The following is a 26,054-nucleotide window of genomic DNA, read 5'->3' on the forward strand; positions in this document are numbered from 1 at the left end:
TTACTCATCATCATCAGTTTCGCAGCAGCCTGGCCAGCAGCAGCCCTCGCTGCCGTCTGGTCTGGTGCAGAACAGCAGCGTCTCTATGCGGGAGATGGGTCGGGGTTCGATGCCGTGGAAGTCGCGGAGGTCTTCAGCCGGGAACCAAGCGCGCTCCTCGTCGTCAATAATCACAATGCCAAAGTATCTGGAATGATGATGAAGTTATCCGAAATCCAGTAGATGTTGCCAGCAACTTCGAAGCGAAATTCATTTTGCGGACAGACAGATTTAACATACACTTTCGCCTTTATAATATTGCTAGGAGGAGTTCCAAATGTTACCCGCAAGTTCTTTAGGAGGGAGATTCGAGAGCAGCTATTGCCGCATTAAAAGCTGTCTACGTTTTTCTTCTAGATCCATCCATTTCATTCCCATCATAAAAAGAAAGTTAAGTGATTTCGTAAATATTAATATTCTTGCACCGTTAAAATCTCCAAAGGATGGAAGATAGAGGAAGGACTAAGGAGTAATTTAATTGATGGTTTTTCTCATCTGTGTTTTTATTTCCTTTATACTTAAGTATAAAAGGAATAAAAGACATCTCAGTTGAAATACAAACTGAACTTTACAGAACGCCCACGCAATGTGTGGGCGACGAAAGGAATTAAAAGTTAATAAGTACCTGCATATAGCTAAGGCTGGGATCCACAGCACCGAGGCCAGGACCAACACAAGCACGAGTAGCACTGCCCAGATCGGCCAGGGTTTCTTCACGGTATCGCCTTCCGAGCTGATCCAGGCTTCGTAGCTGGAACCTTCGAGAATGAGCTCGGCGAAGGACGAGATGAGGATGGACAGCATGGCGAGTGGAGAGAGATACTTCCAGCAGATCAGCCAGTATATCCCAGGTCTTTGGCCGGTCATCAGCTCTATGTCGTCTGCGAATCTGTAAACGAAATGTATTAAAAGATGTAGGTACCTACACAGTGAGGTACACAGTATACACTATACAGGGACAAAACTAAGTAATAATACTTTAGGGCAAGGGTCGGCAACACGTGGCCATCGTTTTACTTGCGGCCCGTGAATGAATGTTTTGTGAATAAGTTATAAGTACTTACTTATACGATAATACTTATAGGATTAATACGAGTATAAGGCCCGCCATTAGCTTGTTTTGCCACGTTGTGGCCCTTGCCTGCCGAAAGGTTGCCGACCGCTGCTTTAGGGTGTACCTATGCGTCCCTATGCAGAGTTCACTGTGAAAGTTGCAGCGCTGAAAGAACATGTTTTTGTGATTTGTATGGGCAAACGGCCGTGCGTCAGGAATTTTCCCATACAAAAGTTTTAAAAAGTTGCTTTTTCAGCGCTGCTACTTTCATATTGAACGCATTGTAGGGGAATCGTACACTCCCGGTATTATCACTTAGTTTTGTTACACATTGTATATATAGGACAAAGTCAAACAAAGCGTAAGGACTAACGAAGTCATTAGATGAGTTAGAGATTTACCTACTACAGACGCATGGTCAAAGTTAAAACAGCGGTCTAGTCCAAAATGTTCAAAAAGTAAAAAGCTACTTGACAGATACAGTTATATATTTTATTAGCTCATAAGTTGTGTAAATTATAATAGTTGAAGTGGGAGGATAGCATCTAGAGAATATTGTAAAGGCCAATTCCTGTGAATTTGTTTTAAAACATAGTTGCCTGATAGAAAGCAATTAGGCAACTTTATTTTTAAACTGGTTGATATATATTTACGACTTATTTTAAACACGTATACCAGGGACCAGAGTTAAATTTTAAACTCGTATACAAGGGGAAAATATACTATAAAAACGTGCTAAAAAAGCGGTTTTGTCGCCGATAGCCGGTCTGTAGTTCTGTACCTACAGTACAAAACCGCTTGTTTTAGCACGTTTAATCCTTATTGCCTCTATAATAAGGTCGGAATGGTACACCAGCTGTCGGCGACGGAACATCTAATGATGTTGAATATTCATGAGTACGTGACGGCATTCTTATTTAGTGGAATCGATAACTTCATTGCAAAATAGCTGTTCCATGTCCGAGCCGACGCTTCAAACATAAAACATTAGGTATTGCTAAGCTTAAAAGCTAGATAACCTAGTTTTTTTCAAACTACTTGGTTTTTCCTATTCTTTTTTAAAGTTTTGATTTCATTCCAGGAAATAATAAAAATACTTAATCATAATATTATTTTGTTGCTTTCTTCTAAAAATAATTGTTGTCTTTACCTAGATATTACCCGCGCGACACTTAGTTGCGCAGAATTTCTTTTGTTTTGTTAGAGCCGTGCATTATTTCTAGATAAAGTATTTGCGGACATCAATAATTGTTCAGGATTTAAAGTGTAAATTAGGAACCAAAGAGACAAATTTGAATTTTGGTATGGATTAAAAAATGGGAACAATTATAATGACCACCAAAAATGCACTGATACCCTAAACTTGTTTACCAAAAAAAGATAACTAACACCAAAAAAATAAAGTCTAAAAGTGCAATACTACCAGCTATTTTAGTCATGACAACACTTCAAATTGTAATCGAACACCAAATATAGTAAATGATCACCAAATAAAGTAAATGATCACCAAATATAGTAAATGACCATCAAATATAGTAAATGAAAACCAAGTATAGTAAATGATCACTAAATATAGTAAATGATCACCAAATATAGTAAATGATCACCAAATCCTTGTGAGCAAATCAATGCGATACCGTACCGTTATAGAACAAAATTAGACCTAAAATTGTGTTTTTGTATGGGAGCCCCATTTCATTTTTTTTTTATTATTATTATAACCTAATTATTGAAGTAAGCATAATAATATAATCAAAGCCTTTGCGAAAATATCAACGTGCCTACCGGTTGCCATTATTGATATCTAGCAAAAAAAGCCAAAAAGATAACGTTTGTGGTATGGGAGCCCCCCCTTAAATAATTATTATATTTTGTTTTAGTACTGGTTGTTATAGCGGCAACAGATATGTAACACAATCTGTGAAATTTATAGAAGTCTTGTGGTTCTTGAGAAAGACAGACGGACGGACAGACGGACTGACATCAAAGTCTCAGTAATAGAGTCTGTCCGTCTATCTGTCTTCTTCTCTTTAATAAGATATTTGCTAAATAAAAATATATTTGGTTAAAATTATAATGGTGATCGTTTACTACTTTTGGTTTAAGTAACAATGATTTATTTGGAGTAATTTTGCTTAAATAGGATAGCGAGATAATAAAACTTTGGTGATCATTTTACATTAAAATGCTAGTATAATGTTGGTGATCATTTACTTATTTTGGTGATCATTTACTATTTTTGGCTTTAAGATGTTAAATCTTTGGTTATCATTTTACATTAAAATGGTGGTCTATATTTTGGTGATCGTTTACTATTTTTGTCTGTGAAATGTCACTATTTCTGGTGATCAGTTAAAGTTAATTATAAGCCTTAAACAATTAATTTTAATGAAAAACCACAGCCAAACATATAACCTGCAATAAAAATAAGGTTTTTGGGAGTAAATTAAAAAGAAAGCCTTACCTTTTGACTCCATAAACGTATGCGATGCCGATGCACTCGCAGAACGCTATGATGAGCAGCGGAAAATTCCCGCTGTACATGTCAAACAGCAGGAATATGTAGCTTCCGGCCCCATGGGCGAAACCCATGGACAGGAGACAGCATATGAGGCAGAGTCCCCCCGTGAGGTACTCCTTGCGTAAATTCGGGAACAGCTTCATATCCACGATGGAAGTGACCACTCCCTCCAGGGTTCCGAACTGGGAGTCGATGCCCAGGGTGAACAGCATGAGGAAGAAGAGAACGGACCAGAATTGAGCGCCAGGAAACTGGTTGATCGCTTCCGTGAAGATGATGAACGCGAGTCCTGTGCCGGACGCCGTCTGGAAAATGGAGTGAATTTATGGATAACCTTACCTTCTACATAGTAGAAAACAAAGTTGCTTTGTTGTGAGTGCCTTTTCGGCAAACTACGCAAAAGATTTTGATGCGATTCTCGTAAATATAAATAAATAAAGTAATTCTACCGAAAGAACATAAGCTACTTATTAATTCGGGCGGGATTCTAACCCGCAACCCCCGGCTTGAGCTGCCACACACTCAACCAATTGTGCCACAGAGGTCGTCAATATTATAAAAAGGCTGGTATTTGAAATGAGGGATAAAAGTTAAATTTTATAAATAATATCTATATGAATGATTCACACCACGTCTATCTAACCCCATGTTAAGTATTTAATAAACCAATATAAAGTACCTTATAGAATTTTAAGCCCTCAGACTAAAATAAAAACTTGAGAGGTGACAAGGGACACCCTAATGGAACAAAGTTATTTCTTATGTTCAAAAAACCTGTATAAGTACATATTATTATACACTAAAAAAAGCCATCTACTGACGCCCAGGAATACTAACAACGCGTCGCTGTTTATTCTCAAAAAACGCCATCTAGTTGACGCACAGGAATACTATCAACGCCCTCTGCCCCTACCATGCAGGTACTAATAAAAAAGTGTCGAGATCAAATATCGTTCTGTCTAGCCTCCTTTAACGCCGAACGCGCGATAAGAAACCTTGTTCCTAAACTTTGTATGGCTTTTTAAGGGTTCTAAGGTCAGCTGTATAACTCAAATAATCCTAAGCCCTTCGGTCGAAAGGTTGTCTTTCGAGTGGGATTACTGAACGGCCTTTCGTCCTAGGCCGTTTGTCCACGTCACCGACAAAAATCTATACATTAATACGTGAGCCAAAAACTTTGTATCCCTTTTGATGAAAAATGGGGAAACGTAGGTGAATGAAATTTTGCACAGTTATAGTTTATATGGTGAAGGAGTGCATCGAGCTAATATTATTTTGAAATTATGCTTCTATCATACATTTTTTTAACAAATAAAACATTACACACACACACAAGGACAACTGACAGATTTTTGAGTGACAAGCCTGTACATACGAATTATACTCTTTTATTTATGGTTGAAGTCTGTTGACAACAAGGTGACAAATTGAAAATGCATTATACTTTTTATTATTGAATCTTAGATACTATTAGACAATGCTTACACGGCCAGTCTGAGATCAGCTGAGTCCCAGAGACAAGAGTTGAAAAAAAATATGATAAAGTCAATATTTTTTACAAAACATAGGTAGTAGTACTAATGTCGTTGAAACTTAGGTCGAATTTTGACCATTGGGCGATCTCTAGTTCAAATAAAAAGCCACTTTATGACCTAGGCTATAGGTTAATTTTACTCAACGCCACTTCAAAGCAGCGGTGGCAAGGGTCGTTAGACCATATTGCATTGGTCTAGCGACCCTTGCCACTTTGCCAGTAGAAAATGAAACCTATAACGTAGTCATAAAGTGGAATTCTGTTTTAATGCTTGTCGGTGACGTGCCGGTGACGGAAGTGGACAAACGGCCATATTGTAAGTGTATAATGGTCGCCGGGATTACTAAGCATCGTATTCAATACCTTCTATGTACTTACAAAATATTTTTTGTTGCGAAAATATAGGGTGGTCCTTATGATGGCTAGTCATTTGTGATCGATCGTTTCTATCCATCACACATTTTATTATTGTATTGATGAATCGAATCGATTTATCGCAAATTTTCGCCCAAGACAATGATCTGCATGCGTGTAAGATTCCTGCCCCCGTAGACAAGTGGCAAAACGCTTACGCTAACGTTAACGCTAGCGCTACAAAATGTATGGATTTGACATTAGTATTCGCTAGCGAAGCGATGACTTATGTCAAATCGCATACATTTTGTAACGCTAGCGTTAGCGCTTTGCCACTTGTCTACAGGCCCTGACTTGAAATTAAACTTAAAGTTAATATACGTTTCAATTTGAAGTGTTACCTACTTCTGTACAAATGCTGAAACGACTCACTTACTTAATACGTGATTGGACCAATTTGAATTTCTAAAGCCTAACTTCATGTTGGAACTTGGATCATGATCATTGATCAGCAACCAAGTCTGTCGACATAATCGCGAAGCTGTCTATACCATGTACTCTCAACGATGTCGAATACGCCCCTTCACACCTTCGTTATCGATTTGGGCCATCATAATAGCTAAATACAAACAGTATCTAATTTCAATTTCCTTTGCAGTTTCCACTAATTAGTATCTCACACCCTGGTAAGTTCAAAATTTTCCTATTATGATTTAACACAATATTAGACCCGGCCTAAGCCCGGGCGCGCACTAGCGGCCAAACCGCAGCGGCCAGGTCACGACGGCCATCGAGATAATCACCTTAGTATGAAACGGCCATAGACCACGCGCACCTGGCCGCACGGCGGCCAGCGGCCACACCATACTTTCGATGGCCGCTGCGACCTGGCCGCTAGTGCGCGCCTGGCCTAAGGGCATTATCAAACTAGCGATTGGCGAGCGGATTTAAATTGAAGCGGGCCCGCAGCGAGTACGTTGCGAATACGCCGCGGCTACGCACCGAAGATAGGATGACGAATACGAAACGTTTTGGCCAATTTTGAAAAAGCTGTTGTTACCTCTCAATAAGGAACCTCTTCTTTAAGAAAAGACCTCTTCTTTATCGCTTGTTTATAGAATCGTAGATCAATGGAAATGACATAAGCGTCCGTTGACGTGACGTGACGTTGACGTTCGACTACAATTTTGATCGGCGATATATGGAAACATAGAAACGATAAAGAAAACGTCTTGGCTACAGACGCTACAGACTCTGGAGAACTTTCAGCTTTTATAAATGGTCTGGCTGTCGCTGGCTTTACCTATATTTTTACGCATGTGGTTTACAAGTCCGCGCGTCCGAGACGTATTCGCCTCGTGTTTCTTTGTACGTACTACGCCCTAAATTCACTCGCCGACCCCTAGTATGATAAGGCCCTAAGTGGGTGGTCTCGCCCAGTCGTTAAGCCATTAAATTACTCGTTACCCCACAATTACTTGGGCGGAGAGATATAAGATACCGTCCGGAGTTGTTTTGCCTTTGTATTCCTGAAAGTGAACCCTATGTTGTCGCTATAAGGGTTGAATTAGTGCCATAATATCTAATGGTCTATAGACGGCGTATCATAGACAATAATTCTGACTAAATACTTTATGTCTCTTAGACACTGGTGTCTCAGACGTATAAATATATTGTTTATTTCTATATCTGAGATATCAGATAATACTTAATTTCAAACTGTAATATGTAACATTAAACGTCTATGATCTGATAGGAATAGGGACGATATTTCAGACGTGTTCAATTACACCAAAAAGAGAGGAGATGCCTCGCCTAAAGCCTTACGGTATTTGAAATTTACTTTGGTATCATGAAACACGGCATTACCAAGTAGCGCCTCTTTTCAGTGTGATCTAAGGTTAAAGATTTATAAAAGGTACCTACTTTATTTCATACCGGGTAAAAGTGGTGGGATGATTTTGATACATCGCTTGCCCTTGGACCGTAGGATATCATTTTAATATTGAAAATGAAAGCCTTTTCGTCTAGTTATTAAATTACGAAGGATCTTTTGTTACCAGTAACAATATAATATTATAGGATTTAAATCTATTTTAAGGTATCTCTTATAAATGTTTTAGATTCCTTCAGGCCCTGACTGACTTATAACATTAGTATCGATTAACAAATCGATACTAATATTATAATTGGGAACAGTTTGTTTGTTTGTTTGAACGCGCTAATCTCAGGAACTACTGGTCCGATTTAAAAAATTCTTTCAGTGTTAGTTATTTAAACGTACTGGAGCAATTTTATGTTATTTGGCACACATGAAGAATAGACCACGTGAAAGGACATAGATTTCTTTTTTATGCAGAAAAATGTACGGTTTCCGTGACATTCCTACATTACGTGGGCGAAGCCGCGCGGAACATCTAGTACTTTACATTTAAACCCTGTCCGATGTTTCTATATTTAGACGCCCACAGGATTACAAATTAATTCAGGATTAGCTGAGAAGACGGAGACTCAACGTTTCTATTATAACGAGAATTCTCTCGAAATTTCAAGAGCATTATGTTCTATATGCTCTATTTGCAGTTGGTGTAAGTGACTTTGAAATAGGCTAGGTTTCTTAGGAGTATTGCCAATCTATATATATATATATATATATATATATATATATATATATATATATATATATATATATATATATATATATATATATATATATATATATATATATATATATATATATATATATATATATATATATATATATATATATATATATATATATATATATATATATATATATATATACATATACTCGAAATTTCAAGAGCATATATAATATGGAATCTCGGAATCGGCTCCAACGATTTTCATGAAATTTAGTATATAGGGGGTTTCGGGGGCGATAAATCGATCTAGCTAGGAATAATTTTTAGAAAATGTCATTTTCATCGAATACCGAGCGAAGCTCGGTCAAATAGCTAGTATATATAATATGGACAAACGAAATCGATTCATATCCCATAAAGGCGATTTTCCTGTCATGTGTGTTGTCACCGCGCACTGATCTGGTCCACATGCGGGTGACAACATGCTCCAGGACGCGCGCGTGCTACCCGCATAACAGGAAAAACATCTATGAAATAACAGCATGCGGGCAACTCGCATGCGGTCCAGATCCACGTGCGGGCGATAACAAGCATGACAGAAGAAACTACTACCTTGAAGTTAAATACAAAAGAAAGTATTACACTTACATTGTCCAATTCCTTCTGCAAATCGCACTCTGGGAGATATGGCATAGTCAGATTCATTAAATTCCCGTTCAGATCCACCATCACCGGTTCCCCCGGGTCAGGGAACACCATAGACTTGTACGAGGGTCCAAACAGCTCCAGGAGGGTGGAATTCCTCACATCAAGGCACTTCTCGTAAACCATTGTGGCCTTGAACCCAATGATGGAGAAAACCACGATCCCAGCAAACATGGACGTCAGGCAATTCGTCATGGAAACCATTATGGCGTCCCTATAGCAGTTATTGTCCACTGGGTTGTAGGAGCTGAAGGCTATTAACCCACCGAAGGCTAGGCCAAGAGAGAAGAAGATCTGGGTGCCGGCTTCCAACCAAACTACTGGGTCCAAAATCCTCTGCCACTTCGGAGTGAACAGATGGATGAGTCCATCTCCCATGCCCTTCAAAGTGATGCCCCTGAAGAAGAATATGACAAGGACGATATAGGGGAAGGTGGCAGTCACGTACACCACCTTGCCCGATGAGGCGATGCCCTTAATCATGCACATATAGACCAGGATCCAGGCTATCACGAGTGCCAGGGCAATTTTATAGTTGAAGGTCTCCGGATAGTTTATGTCTTCGGAGATTTGGAGGGTAGTTCGGTACCAGAAGTACTGAGTTGGACTGCTTACCTGAAACAAGAATAAAAGTATTTTAAAAAGATAAAACCAAGATCAAAATTGTACGTACAACAAAAAAGAATGAAATCCTTTTTTGAAGTCGGTTAAAATGTTGTAAAGGTGCTCTCCGGGAGCATTCGCTTGTAATGTAACACAGAGTCGAGCATTTCAATGCGCACCTTGTAATGATACGGTGTGTAATATCTTGATACAAATTGTAACATTAACTAGCTATGAAATGCTCAAAGTCCAATGTTACATCACACAAGAATGCTCGTCAGTCAGAGAGATAGTATTGTAATGTAATGCTCAAAAACGAATCTACAATGTCACATTACAAGTATCCAGCTCGCGGTGAGAGGGCACCTTTAGGTTTTTATTAAAAGTATGTTTTTGTTTTTAAAATACGAAATAGTCTTGCATACTAATATTAAAATCGTAATTGTGTCTGTCCTTCAGTTTATCTCTTAATCACTTAGCTCATGAAAAGCATAAAGGTACTTTTCTTTCCGGTAAAAACAGGATTTAAGAGGATTTATGAACCGCAGAAGGAAAATTCTACGTTTCTAACGCAATGGCGCAATGAATTTGCAGGCAACGTCTAGTTGAAAACTTTTTATCCCGGAAAATTGATTTTGGCGCAAGAAAATTGTGGGCGACATTTAGTATTATACTACTTGCGGGTCTACACTATAAAGTTAATATACCTAGCGGACTAGAGCAACAATCTCGAGCTGTCAAACGTAACCGAAATTGGTTTCATCTGTGTGTAAAAATATGTGTACGTATACACTTACACAAACATGATTTAACATGATTTCTATGAGATTAAATTGTCAACGTGCGGCACGTGCCGACTGGACATCAAAAAAAGAGTGCTGCTGTCGTGTATCACACGTCTCTTTTTACCACGCAGTGTTACTGATAGTGAATTAAATTTCAATCATAAATAAGTGTATACGTACACATATTTTTCACACAGATGAAAACCAATTTTAGATTCGTTTGACAGCTCGAGATTGTTGCTCTATTCCGCTAGGTATATTAACTTTATGGTCTACACCCGCGTTTATCCACAAACGTTTTGCACGGCCGTGTCGGATTAACGGATTTGTCGGATTATAGAGTACTCTATACATTTTTTTATACATTAGAATATCATTATCATAATGTTAAGATATTATCTGAACTGCAAATAATTTTTATAAAGCTAGGTACTTATTAGCAAGCTGTGACCGTAACCGTCGCATGCATTGTAACAAAAAATTACGTACCTAAACAAAGATTGGGCAAAATAATGGTTTATGTATATAACATAACCAGTAATAGGCATGTCGGATTACAAGGGGCACCGGATTAGACAGGGGCTAGATTAGCGGGTTACTGTATATCACGCTAAGGGCCTGTTTCACCACTTCCTGATAAGGCTATCCACCAATTAACTTGACAGATCAAGTATGGAGAATCTGTCAAAAAAGTTGTGAATAGCCTATTAGGCACTTTATCAGAAAGTGGTGAAACAGGCCCTTAGTTGTTAACTTTATTCGAAAGTTTACCCAATCGGTACTGGTTAACTAGTTTACCCGTTACGACGTAGTCTACATGTTCGCTACGAGACCGCTACGTAACTGCTACGCCTTAGCAACGTCTACACAATCAGTGCTGTGACAAATGGAATGCTACGTAAACTATACTTTACTTACTACGTATCATTGTACTGTCAATAGTTTATGTAGCTAGGTATATAGTTAAGCTTGCTTAAATAGTGGTTTTTACTCTTATATTATTCATTAAATTTCAATTTTGCTGAACTGTTTGGAAGTCTATCTTGTACTTGTAAACCGAGCAAACAAAATATAATCTTGGCTAGATGTATTATCATTTATTGTACATGTGGTTTGTGAGATCGGCAAGATATACAGTATTAGTATACTGTATATCTTGCCGATCTCACAAACTAACAAGTACTATCACTTAGTTTTGTTACACACTGTATATACAACGTCTGAAATGACGTCAGTGGGCTTCAGCAAGAGTATAGAACGGTTGCATACATTTATTTGCCTCAAACTCTAACTCAATTATTTTTATTCAGAATATTTTTTTGCAAATATTCTCTGAAAGTCTACGTCATGATGCCTACCACCGGTTCCGGATAGTTCCGGAACCGGTGGTAGGCATCATGACGTAGACTTTCAGAGAATATTTGCAACCGGCGTAAATATCGGACTGAAATATGTCTACAAGTACCTAAATTTAATATAAAAGGTTTATTTAAATACCGGTGTGGTCTCCCGGTCATTTAGACTCTAGTTCCAGCATTAGGCTGCGTTTTCACCAGAGATATGTTGCGAGGAATGTGTTTTTGAGAACCAATAGAATCGCTTCATTGACGTGAGCTTGCCATGACACCGCTCAGCGCGATGCTATTGGATCTTAACATCACATTCTCGCATTTACACATCTCTGGTGGAAACGCAGCCTTATTGTTTGTGAAATGTGTTAAAACGCTGCTAGGGCAATAGAAAAAATTGAATCGAGTATGCCCATAGGTTTGCATTTTACGGAACCACTTTTTTGACACATCCTCTTCTTCCGTAGTAATTATTATTCGGGCTCTAATGTCAATTATATTCGATCTAGTTTCTAATGTTAATTATATTCGAGCTATTTTATAACGCCAACGTTTGTCGTTGGCAAAATAGCTCCTAGATTATTTCATGCTACCCACAGATTTAATACTTCCCTTAATATAGGTAAGGGTGCATATCGTTATTTGATGCAGCATAAAAAAATACGTGTGGCACTCGAGGACTGCCGCGGTTCAGCTATTACATTTCATTTTTATCAACTTATGCAATTATGTTTCGCGTAGTCGTTGCCGAAGTCTGCCGAACTGAAACGATGTCAGACAAATGTTAGGTGTTTTTCGTTACGGAATTTCTTGATTCGGTCGCTGCACTCAAGGCCCGCGATAAAAGCTATGCAATAGCTTAATCTACATGTGTGGTATCGTTACATATAAAGGTCCTTTATTAGGTTCCTTCATAGAATATAAGGTTATTATGTGGTCTTTTATGTGTTTGACCATGTCTATTAACTGATATAATAGATCCATGATATTTGTTTGTAGGCCATCATTGAATAAAGCAATTGATTATACTCTGTATATTGTAGTCGTTATTGATAAATCATGGTTAGTAATTAATGGATTTCCCAAACCGCTTTTTTGCGTGGCAAGGCTGAAAACTAGCTGAAAACTATCCTGTTTTTTTTTTTTGATAAGATAAATTTTCATTTTTGATTTTAAAAGTAAAACATAATGCTTATAATTTGGCCCCGTCGTTATTTTTTAAAAATAATGATTATTTTCCAAGATAATAAACATAAATAGGTGGTTTCCAATTTTGGTGGCTTGTCGTCGACTTATTTTACTCAATATCTAGACCGATTTACAAAAAACTTGATACTGAATTGGAATTTTATCTTTATGTAGTCGTTTAATATAGTTGACTCTTGATAATATATGAATTATATGGCACTAAGTTCTGTAGTTGAGTTTTTATAACACAGATAAGGTCTGTCGCGAAGATTTTACCAATTTTGATGTCATTTACGAAACGTTGTTTCTACAAAATGCCATGGAAAACGATCGAATTATCATTAAAAAAAGAGCGATATTTTACAGTGGGACTGTGATCGACATACATTTACAGAACTGCGAATTTTTAATTTACGTTTTAGATGGCGTTCTTTAGCCACGTGCCAAAACGTTCTTGTGTGATCCAGGATTGTATTCTATTTTATTCCTTCGTTTGATACTAAACGTGTACGTGGTTCAGTTAACTGAGGCGTGCTATGTACAGATCTAGTAAGGGTCGACTTGGCATTCGGCAAACAGCTTTTGAAATGCTTCATAATGGTTCCACGTTCCAAATTCGAAGCACAAAGGCAAGAAAATAATCGATTTCGTCAGCTATAATAAATAATAATAACCCTTAGGTTCGACTTACAATGAGCGGTTTGGCCACTACACAGCGTGATCACAGGCAAGCAATTTTATGATTTATATAAATCGTTACATACGATTGCTTGTAACATCGCGGTGTAGCGGCTAAGCCGCTCGTTCGCGCGGACGCAGACGTTCTTATGATGTCTAAATTATTAATATTTATAATGTAGGCATCATAACTGCACTCGATCTTTTTACCTCACCACCTAATGTTGTTAAAATACACTTTCTAGAGACTAGTTTTCTAAATAATTGTAAAATTTTAATTGAGTTATGTTTATTTTCCCTCTTGTCAGTATATATAATATGTGTATCTGCTTGATATGTAGTTTTTCACATTGTCACCTAATTACTGTTTTCTTTTCCGGTAAATAAAACAAATTAAAATAAGAACGAATATTTGTGCAGCTAAATTGAAGGTTTTCATTGAATCTACTTATATATTATTACTATACTCCACACGGGCTAACTTGTCTCTAGCGGTTATTGACTTCCTGTCAAAAACTTGTCATTTTCCATATAAAACCACGATTGACAATATCTGACACTTCATTGTCAATCGCGGTTTATATGGAAAATGGCAAGTTTTTGACAGGGAGTCAATGACCGCTAGCGACTACTTAGCCCAAGTGGAGTATAGATGACACCCGAAACTCCGTTGCGCCGAAATTCGGTTATCGCGGGAGAACCGTAAATTTTTCCAGGATAAAAAGTATTTAGTGTCTTTTCCCGGGACTCAAACTATATTGACCTTTGACCATTGTGAAATTGACCAAACTTCAGCAAAATCGGTTCAGCGGTTTGGGCGTGACAAGGTAACAACTAAACGGACTTTCGCATTACTTGCTCTTTTAATTAATTATTTCATTAGATGTTCAGTAAAAAGAGGAAAAAACTTCATTATATTCAGAACTCAAGTCTTGAAATATTTATTTTATTAATAGAGGGCCTGTAAAATTGGTCTTCCTTTACCAAAAGTCCTTTTGTCAAAATCAATTTACCCATTTCATCATCGTAACAGACATACCAACCATCGTATTTATAATATTAGTATGGATAATATTATGTAGTACAATATTCGTGATAGTATTTATTTGGGCGGTATTATTGTCGGAATAGACGACAATATTGAATCAACGATTGCCATCGGTCGTGAAGATAATATTAATGTGTATTCGAATATCATATTCTTTTTTTAATATAAATCTTCAATAAATGGTTCATGAACATAATTAATGTTAAAAGCTTGAAAAAAAAGTTATGTTTGTTATTTTGTTTTATTATTTTGTTAGTCTCGCTATAACTCGAGATCGGCTGAACCGATTTCTATAATTTTAGTATTGAAATATCCGTGGAAGTCCAGGAAGCGTTTTTATTAGAAGTGAAGTGATGCAAAGTTCACCGGGTCATCTAGTAAGTGCTATTATTTTACTGAAACAAAGAATTTCGTTAGCCAATTGAATGTCTCTGTCTCACCCTTAAACAATGTTTCTAGCTACGCTTTCTATAATGATACCTCTCAGGTTTAAATCTAACAAGCCATTTAGATTCCTGAGTGAGACAAAAAAGTCACTCGAAAATTAAAAACATGATTTAGGGGCTATCGGGTAACAAAAATGACAGCTGGAATCTACAACTTTAAGTAAATATACAGTGTATACTAACATAGACAAACTTAATGTAACTAAAAAGCATACGCCATACGCTCATAACTAGTTGTAAACTAGCTATATGATCGAGACATTCTGTGCTTCAGCCATAATATTGTCAGCTAAGCTAAAAGCTCGTTAGCTGCTACGAAATAGCTCTACGAAGCGCCTACGCGACGCCTACGAGACGCCTACGCGGCTACGACCTACGAACTTCGTAGCATAATATAGGACAGTCATAGGATTTTGAAACAACTAATTTTCATGATACTAATTTTCACATTATCCTTTTTGGAATTAAATCATTAACCTTTTTGGAAGAATAGGTAAATATCACGTAATGCTCTTTTCGTGTGAACACATCTAATACATAAAACTCTCGTTTGTGCGCGAACTCCTATAAAACGGGTCAAGCTATTTTAATGAAATTTTGTATGTATGATCTAGGATTTGATTCCTAGGCAGTTGACAGACCAACGTCATTTGGTCGGAGTTCGGACCATGACAATTCAATGTTTAATTGTGATCTGTCGGCTGGGTTAGACCTACGTAGTTTGGTCGCGTTGCGTCAAACCCAGCCGTTATAGGTCTACTTAGTCTACGTAGATCATCTGCGTAGCTGCTTAGTTAGTTACTAGTCTAAAAATCTACCTACTTTCCCAACCAATTTTTGGGATTTTTCGATAAAGAGCTGTGTTTCAAGTGACATTTTAGAATGGCGATGGTAGTTAAGATTTTAACCGCCTGCCAAAACAACTTTATATGAGTCTGTACGATAACATTTTAAAAAAGTATGTAACAGCCCATCCTTACTTTTGAAATCTCACAGAGAAAATTGTAACTGTATTTTCCTCGACTGAGTGTTTTTTATTTAACTCGCGGAAATGTTTATTCAGGTAGAGTCATAAATCTGTCCAACGGAGGGTATACCCGGCGGAAATTGTTTCGTGTAATTCTCAAGCTCCATTGACTTTAGTTCAATCTGAAGGTAAGTTCACACTTAATGTACTACTGTTTTATGTATAAAAGGCAAAGCTGATTGACTATAATAGATCATCAAACAGGGCATAGAGACTTCAAATTTTGCTCACGAGCATCGAGTGTAAAATTTTATTGAAAATTTCAAAAAGTTAAAGAAGAGTATTATAAATTATAAATATTTTCTCAAAATAAAATGTTGAGCTATTGCTAGAAAATATTATTAGGCCTATGCGCGTATGGGTCTGAGAATTATAGAAGTTATCTTTAATTTACAGAAAGATTATACTAAAGCAAACTTTTACAGGTAATAAATAGTAGTTTAATATTTGTAAAATGTATTAAAATAATAAAAACTAAGTTTCAATTTAAGTATGACAATAATTTTAATGGAAGCGTCGAACATTAAAAAGTTGTAAAGTGCTTTATTTTTAGTCTGGAATTAAACATTTTAAGTGATCGTTTTACTTTTATAGTAAGTATACAATTAACACTTCAAGTAAGAATGTTATTTATTAGTTATTACATTAAAATATTGAATTACGGTACTATCAGAGAAGTGGATTCCTAGGTAGTTGGGGGACCTAAGTAGTTTGGTCGCGTTACGTCAAACCCAGTCGACAGATCACAATTATCGTTGAATTGACATGATCCGACCAAATGACGTTGGTCTCTCAACTGCCTACGAATCAATTTCCTCGATGGTACATAACAGATTCTTATTAAACTTATCATATAACTTAAGTTTTTGTTATTTATATACGGACTATACGGACTATTTCCAAAGCTAATATTTCTATAAAGTGTGAAGTGAACGACTACAAAAAAATACGTGTGGCACTCGGGGACTGCCGCGGTAAATATTTACATAGCATTTATTATCAATTTATGCAATTATAATTCGCATACGTCTAGTCGCACACAGATACCGTACCGAAGTCTGGCAAGTGGCAACGTCGCACCGAGCCACACCGAGCCGAGCCGAAGTCTGCTGAACTGAAACGACGACGAATGTGAGGTGTTTTTCGTTACGGAATTTCTTGATTCGGTCGCTGCGTTCAGATAAATAAAAGCCCGCGATAAAAGCTATGCACTTTTATCGCGGGCTTAGAACGTGGCTATATCTTAATCAATCGGCCAAGTGCGAGTCGGACTTGCGCACGAAGTGTTCCGTACCATTGTATAGAGCAAAATTAGGCCAAAAATTGTGTTTTTTGTAAGGGGACAACATTCAAAAACTTTGTCTCACTTTGCACTAAATTGAAGGCATAATATTATGTTCCCAACAAGTGAAACGTGTTGAAAGCACTCAGAACACTGAAGAGGATCGATCGCACTCGAGTGATAAATGACCCTTGCTCTTACAACTTTTTAGGACTTAAGTAAAGGCGCCTTTTTGCCGACTTCCAAAAAGGAGGAGGTTATATGTTCGGCTGTATGTATCTTTTTTTTTTGTATGTTCAACGATAACTCAGCCGTTTGTGATCTGATTTTCAAATTTCTTTTTGTGTTGTATAGGGTTTAACTCGAATTTGGTACCATGTTCACAAAAGTGGTGATCTGATGATGGAATCCTGGAGGAATCGAGGGGACTTCTTGAAATTTGTATGGAAACATATGATGATTTTGGTTTTATGAGAAGTATCCTAAGCATATGCTACCAAAAAGTAAGATTTTGCACCAAGTTATACCCTGGATCCGAAGGTACCCAACAGAACTTTTGAATCCTTATAGATACAGGTTCGAGGATTTCGGCGTTGTTTAAACAACTGAAAGCATAAGCCAACACATAAATTTATTTGATCTTTATCATCAAAATCATAATTATGCCATGGGTCATCACATTATGACCCAATTATTAATGCTTTTCGTGATATTTTGCATCGAAGCAGATGTTTTTGATGATTATTTCGCTGTTTGTGGACCGATTTTCAAAATTCTTATGTTGTTGTATAGGGTATAATCTTGATTTTGTATAATAATTACGAAAGTGGTGAGCTGATGATGGAATCTATGAGCAATCGAGGGAAATCCTTGAAATTTATCAAAAGACTCATAGTGGTTAAAATGTTGTTTCTAGAAACTTAAACATATGTTACGAATAAGAGAAAGTTCATACGAAGGTGTCTCTTGGTCCAAAGGCACTGAACAGAACTCCTGAACCTTTAAAGATAAAAGTTTTTAAATTGCAGCATCGCTAAGATAACTGCAAGCATTTACCACAATTTCGCTTACAGTAACATAATGTGAATGTGAAGTTAACATTCGTAGTGGTTATTTACGCATAAAGCCTTATCTTGTAGACAACCAAAAAGAGTGAAATTATTATTTTTAACAAAAAATTTAAACCAACTTCTAAGGTAAAAACAATAATAATATGAACTAAAAAGTATTAAATAACTTTTACTCTATAATAGTGCCTTTTTCAGAATTCGTCTAAATCTCAACTATTTCTGTACATACACATACATACGTCTTCATTACTTTGAAGTCGGTACCAGTCCCAAAAGCTTCAGATCTTCTGACATTGACTGAACTCACGATAAAATTTAAGCTGGTACCGACTTCAAATAATGAAGACTGTAGTATGTACAGAAATAGTTGAGATTTAGACGAATTCTGAAAAAGGCACTATTATAGAGTAAAAGTTATTTAATACTTTTTAGTTCATATTATTATTGTTTTTACCTTGGAAGTTGGTTTAAATTTTTTGTTAAAAATAATAATACCACCGTCTTCTTTAATGTCACCATTGGTTTTTTCTAGTATCTAAAGAAAGGATCTAACAATAATTCATTCTATTTTTACCTGAATATGGCGAAAGAAAGGATACTGATCTTAACAGTCTGTTTGTGAGTGGTAGAATGTATGTGCCATCGTAGGTCTGCTGCTATGCCACTAATTAGTTTTTTTTAACAAATGAGGTGTCAAGTAAAGTTAAATCGTGGCCCGGGTGGGTGACAGAATTTTTTCAATTTTTTTTCCTGCCCTCCTAGACAAGTGGCAAAACGCTAACGCTACAAAATGTATAGATTTCACATTAGTATTCGCTAGCGAAGCGATGACTAATGTCAAATCGCATACATTTTGTAGCGTTAGCGTTAACGTTTTGCCACTTGTCTAGGGGGACAGGACAACTGAATAAATCTTTATAAAATCTCTTTAACCATTACATTTATTTTTATATTTTATTGTTCAAACCTCTGCCCACGCAATGCTGTTTTATCTAAACAGCAGAGACGCTATCCAGACCATTATACTGAATATATGAACTTAATTAAGTTCGCTCAGTGTGACACGATAAAGATAAACATTATTCACCTTACACTTAAGGCTTAGCTTATCGTATATTATATTTTATGAATAAAATTACATAATCATAAAGAAAAGCGCTGAATGACCAATTTTTTTTTGTTCACTTTTGTGTGGTGACGCTGGAGCACATGCCCCGGCCCGGATACAAATTAAAAAAAAAGTCTTTCAGCGCTGCTACTATCACAGTGAGCTCTCTACAAGGAACACGTACACCAGTGCGTAAAGCAGTGGTTACTAGCCCTGGTGCGCCGTGGATGGGCAAGAGTCCGTGAGTCGATCCTCCATTATTATCCAAAACCACGAATATTATGAAATATAATATTAATTATTTTAGTCAGATAGATGATTAAACATTTGTTTATTAGTTATTACTATTTACCTGCTTAACCTAACTATAATCATTAAAGGTATTTATTTATGTATATTTTACTTATAGCTACTGTGGAGTAGGGCGCCGTGAAAAATATCGCAGGCTAAAAAATATTGACAACTTCTTCCCTAAAGTATTATCAATTAGTTTTGATACTTACAGCCTGTAATCGGTATAGCGGCTACCGATCGCAATTCCCAGCCGTCTGCAGCGTCTTAGAACTTTTATTAATTCTCCCACTTTAAAACTCACTATCTTAGCGATAATATGAAACTTCAATACGTTGAAGTTTCGTATATATTATTAACTTAGCTAAGCACTGAGTGTGTAACTTATCGAAAGCTTTTGCTACTTCAAACCTCAATGTCAAGAAAGAGGCGTCCTAACGATACCTTTTAGACGAAAATTGAGAACTTCTTGCAAGACACCTAACCTTTTAAAGGGTACGATTTCAATTTGTTCGGGAATATCCTATATGCGATAATTATATTTCCTTACTCCAAAAAAGGACCAAGACATGAAGGGTGAATGATGAAGTGAGCCAAAACTAAAGCGTGTTACATCTATTACATAAAAATAATAAAATTAGGTACTTACTTAATTTTTGTCCAAATTTCCCTTTAAATAAATGAATCATGGACACTAATTAGTTAGGTTAGGTAAGTAGCCAGTAGGCAAGGAGTGCATCGAGCTTAGGGAATGTTATTATTCGACAAATTTACTATTCGAATAATTCGGATATTATTCGAATTATTCAAATTTTTTGAAAAATGCTGAAACTCTGAACAAAAGTAGCAAAAAACTTCGTACAACCATGTACAACCTATTTTGATAATACTACGAAGTAAGCAATTCTAATTTTTATATACGGAGGCGGATATGATACAGACTACAGTACAAAGTTATGTGACACTGCAACACGCTACGACAGCAATTAAACTTTGCTATCAAATCACAAAGTTATGGTTGTAGGGTATTGGATTTCATGGCTTTGACAATTAAAGGTCTCGCAAAACAATTGTTAAACGGGATCATGTTATATTGCGTTGTGTTTTCCCCGTCAACACCCTACCATAGAGATTTTTAATATGATGATACACATTTTTTGGTATTTTTTTAAGCAAGAAAAAATTACTTTTCGCTCATTTGCCTGAAACGACCGAAAATTTACCGAAAAGTTGAGCTAACCTACTTTCTGCCTGACACGCCAATTGTCTTCCATAAAAGCTGTATTAACCTGCATTGAATGTTCAATTATAAAATCACACAATCGTATACGTGTGAAAATTCGATATTATTTTTGATTCTAGTGATCATTTTGTAAGCGACGATATTCAATATAATATTCCTTTGTCATTTGCTATTTTGCTATGAATAGTCAGTGGGATCGTAATGTATTCAAATCCAATTAAATACAGGTGGAGACTTCAAATTGAGTGTTTATTGTGCCAGCTGTCAGGTGAATCCCCTTAATTGACTTGTGGCCCTTCAGGGGGCATCTGGCTTTAAGATTCATGCTCCTATTTAAAGCCCTTTTGTTTGTGAGTGTGTATTGAGTGTGTATTTAAAAAGACAGAAAAAATAACGTTTTTTAGATAATAAGGCTTAAAAAAAAATAAACAGTCACAGATTTTAGGTAAATTACATTGCATTGGTATATAAAGTATCCGAACGTAGAAATAAAAAAATACAATTTGAAATAATGTATTGTATCGTGTAGAGTTCGTCTGAGGTTTTATTTCAAACTGCGGAAGCGGATACGGAAAATTCCTTTCCAAACAAATGCACTCAGCGCTCGGCTCCGACGTACCTAAATCGATCGACATAAAATACGCCCTATTTTTGTTTTTTTTTTTTATTTTTTATTGTGGTGATTGGAGGCAATTGAAAAACAATAGCATCTTGTAATTAATAATTGTCACTTGCTAAAATATTAAAATTTTAAATTACTGAGGGAAGTCTTACACAGTATACTAAAGGGATACTACGTTGAAGTAAAAACGACCTTTAAGAATTTTTAGCGCTCTCACAGGGATCATCTACTTCGGTTATAAAAATCTAATATTGAACCTTTTATTGGGAGGTTACAAAGCATTTTCCATGATGTTGTGCAATAAAAATCCGAGTACTTATATCGTTTGACGTTCTGAAGCACAGCCGGCCAAGTTATCACGCTGTCACGCACTAATGGCCGCTATTTAATTGAAATTGAAAAAGGCTTATATTGCTTGATGCTCAGTCACGTAGAAATCTATTAAAATTTAAAACCTATTAGAGTCAATATGATGGGACATAAGGATAGATTATATTTATCACTTTTTCAGGGCAACATCTAATAACTCAATAAATAGCCACTTATTTTCAGGCTAAAACTTCCTTATCACATTATTATATCCACATTGTGTTTTAATCAGAGTTTAGACCAGATCAATACATATGAAAGGACACTTAGAACCTAATAGACAAGTACAAAACATCTGTATTATAAATTATAATCATCAAAATATCTTAAGCAGCTAACTAAACTAACTAGCTAACTAGCCCTAGCCTTTAAAACGTAACTGAACGGTTTTTTAAACGAGTGCCTACACTGAAGTGATAGTACGAGATCTAACAAGTAGTTTTTTATACGTCATAAATGGTAAACCTTATTTTAAGTTTCATTAAATCAACTGAAATATAAAAACCTTTTAATTTCATAAGAATGAACATTATTGCTGCTGCGGAACCCTTCATGAGCGAGTCGAGCAAATTTTCTGAGAGTACTGAGCTTTAATTTGATAAGACGAACAACTTTTTTTTGCGAAAAATCTTGAAAGTGGTAGCTAACAAGTAACAGAGATAGAAAGGATTTCATACTTTGACTTGATGGTCCTAAATATGGATTTTTCTGTTTGTATATTTTATAGATTATAGATCATAACAGTATATTGATAGATTAAATTTATAGTCATACATATAATTTAAGAGTTAAGAGTAACATTGTCCTACAAATATAACAGTCCATATTTTAGGACCATCAATTCAAAGTATGAAATCCTTTCTATCTCTGTTAGCTACCACTTTCGAGATTTTTCGCAAAAAAATGTTGTTCGTCTTATCAATATGAAGCTACTCACAATTGTCTACACTCTATTGCTTGATAGAAATAAAAAAAATGTTCTAGGGCTCCCGTACTATGACGTTACCGATCAGAAGACAGACTTTAATAATTATACTGCATTACAAAATATTTGTTTGTGTGTCTACTTCTTCATGTGTTTTTAGAGTACTTAACTATGACGTTAACAAACTGAAGACAGACTATAATTATACTGAATTACAAAATATTTGTTTGTGTGTCTACTTCTTCATGTGTTTTTAGAGTACTTAACTATGACGTTAACAAACTGAAGACAGACTATAATTATACTGCATTACAAAATATTTGTTTGTGTGTCTACTTCTTCATGTGTTTTTAGAGTACTTTTAAACTAATAATCTGTCGTTAAGAATGTCGCGTCTCAAGTGAGCGCGAGCCCTTAAAATATTTTTAGAGCCCCCGCAGACTACAGACTTTTAGTCGGCCGATAGTTTAGTTGAAAGCTTAATCAGTACGAAGATGTATGAAGGTGTGCACAATAAACGATTTTTTTCAGCCGATAATAATGTACTGAAAACCTGATTTGGTCAAACTATCAACCGACTAAAAGTCTGTAGTCTGCGGGGGCTCTTAATTTCAAAATGCTGATTCATTCTAATTTCAAGCGCTTCCATCAATAAAAGAGAATTCGTACCCTGGAAACTAGACGGTATTACATGATTTTACTGTCTAAATGTAAAACCTAGCAATAATCGTAAAACTATGGGCGGTAGAGCGTAGGCATTACGAATGTTCATAACGTCTCTTTTCTTTGTTTCTCTCTACAAAGAGAACGTGTTAATTAAAAGTCTCTTTCTTTCGCTTAATCTATCTTTACGACTCGAAATGGACAACAGTAGTTTTATGCTAGGTTTTATTCTCTTTCTGGTAAATAAAGCACTTTTACATCAGGTACTTACCCTAGTTAGTACAGTATTCCAATTTAACTATTTGGCACGGTAAAATCAAATACATAGATGGTTAATAGTTTAGGAGTTTATGAAAGCAACTAAGTATGTCAGATATTGTCATATTATGATATTATGTTTAAAGTAAGTACGGTACCTAAATGTTCCTGCATCGCAGCACCGATGGATTACTTTACCCAAGTAACGATTTATGTAATTGATGTGAAAAAATATTTCCTAATTAAGTAGCTTATTAATAATTATATTTTTACCTTTATACAAACTAATTCACACAATGAATAATTATACAAGGTCTATCTAGTATCTGTCTTTGGCATGTCAGACTCTGCAGTCTGCACCTTGTATCATAGTGGTGGTAATAGTGGACTTGTATACTCCTGAAAAATATAACGTAACTATACGGTATACTTACGGCGCACTCAGGTTCGTTGACGTAGGAGCCGTTGCTGAAGTACTTTTTAGGGCACTCCGACCACGGCAGCTCCGCCTGGAAGCTCTGCGCGAAGTAGAACAGGCACCAGGCGATAATGGAGTTGTAGTAGAGAGCCACGTTGAACGACACCACCGCCGAGCTGATCCCGATCCCGCCGAGATACGGAGACACCTGGTGCCAGACCCCGATAGCCCCCTTCCGCAGCCGCTGACCGATGGCCAGCTCCAGGTAGAATATCGGTATGCCTTCAATAGCGAGCATCACGAAGTAAGGTATAAGAAACGCGCCGCCGCCGTTCTTTTGCGCCAAATACGGGAATCTCCAGACGTTACCGAGACCGACGGCGTATCCGACGGTAGCTAGGAGAAAGGTGAGCTTGCTATCCCAGGATTCCCTCTCCAGTTCCACTCCCTCGGGCTTCAAGCCCGCCCCGCCGTCTGTGCTAGCCTTGCTGGTGGGAGTCTCCGAGGACGGGCGGTTGGGGCTGGTGTCCTCGAAGGCCTGGTTCGTGGCGCCGTACATGACGTTGGTTCGGTGCCCGGAATGCCCGTTCTCCATCGTCACCAGTCTCCCCCTCAGCTCCTTCATCTCCATCCGATCTATGGATCTCTGAGCGTATAGATCGCGCGAGCTCTGTCGTCGCATCAGATGCGCCGTGTTTGCCATTTTGTTTTTTTTATTTTATTGATTAATTAAAGGTCTATATTTTATTCTAATTATTGTCGTTTATTGTCGCGCTTTACGTGGAATCATTGTCGTTGTCGTGGCACAGTATAATGTATAGAGAGTAAGCGATCGCGATGTAGGAACACAATCGATGATATATTGATGTCGTAATCATGTTTCGATTATGAATTATTGATTTTCACTACACTATTTTGGGTTTTTGTTGGCCCGACGGCCTCTCGCGCCCGAACTGGCGGGAAACTGGCCCTCGGGGGTGAGGGATGATGGCGCATGCGTACGTCGATATAAAAGGGGTTTCGTATTAATCTCGGTGTAAAAACAATAATTCATCTCAGTCCGTATTCCCAAATATTTTCACAAAATGACTTTGTGAAAAACTATGTGGCGAAAACGTTTTTTGCTTGCTGATGGTAAATGATATAACTTAGGTACTTAACTTCCTTCCTACGTGTCATTCTAATATGCAGCTGATTCACGATATTTCATTGATTTATAGCACAACTTTTGTGTTTTGTAAAAGGAACGACACATAATGTACGCCACACAAATAAAATTAATCCTTCAGGGTTAATAAGTTTAGTATGCCGAAGAAAGTTCCAACGAAATTGTTTATAAGTAGGTACTTCGTTATTAAAGCGCTGAGTTTCAGCATCAGGATTATCCGCTTATGAGAACTCCGTTGATTATGATTTCGTCAACATAACGCTTTCTTGGTAATTATCAATAGATACTCGTATATCTAATAATTTAATTTTAATCTACATTCTACCCGATGGTATGTACCTACATAGAAGAAAAATGTGAAAGGGAGTTTATGTTTAATAAGTTAATGTATATGTTTGTTAATGTTTGAACGCGCTAATCTCAGGAACTAGTCCGATTTGAAAAATTATTTTAGTGTTAGATAGCCCATTTATCGAGAAAGCTATATTTTATCACGCTAAGACTAATGGGAGCGAAGAAATATAGAAAATGTGGAAAAAACGGGGCAAATTATTTGAAAGGGCTTATCTCACGAACTACTAGAGCAATTTTTCTGTTATTTGGCACAGGTAAGAAGTAGACCACGTGAAAGATCATAGGCTATTTTGTTGTGGACTAATTTGTCTGTCAAATATCTAATTTACGCGGGCGAAACGTTATA

At 36.7% G+C, this 26,054-nt stretch overlaps 1 protein-coding gene across 1 annotated transcript; it reads right to left on the reverse strand.

The window, feature by feature from the left end:
- On the reverse strand, nucleotides 1-24,917 carry LOC121739488 (sodium-dependent neutral amino acid transporter B(0)AT3). Its single transcript, XM_042131974.1, has 5 exons — nucleotides 24,203-24,917; nucleotides 8,757-9,428; nucleotides 3,558-3,919; nucleotides 665-928; nucleotides 1-187 (listed from the first exon to the last, which is right to left on the reverse strand). Exons 1-5 carry the CDS (start codon nucleotides 24,887-24,889, stop codon nucleotides 1-3), a joined length of 2,172 nt encoding a protein of 723 aa, XP_041987908.1. The 5' UTR covers nucleotides 24,890-24,917.
- Nucleotides 24,918-26,054: the final 1,137 nt, after the last annotated feature.

Source organism: Aricia agestis, chromosome Z, assembly GCF_905147365.1.
Source record: "Aricia agestis chromosome Z, ilAriAges1.1, whole genome shotgun sequence".
NCBI lineage: Eukaryota > Metazoa > Arthropoda > Insecta > Lepidoptera > Lycaenidae > Aricia > Aricia agestis.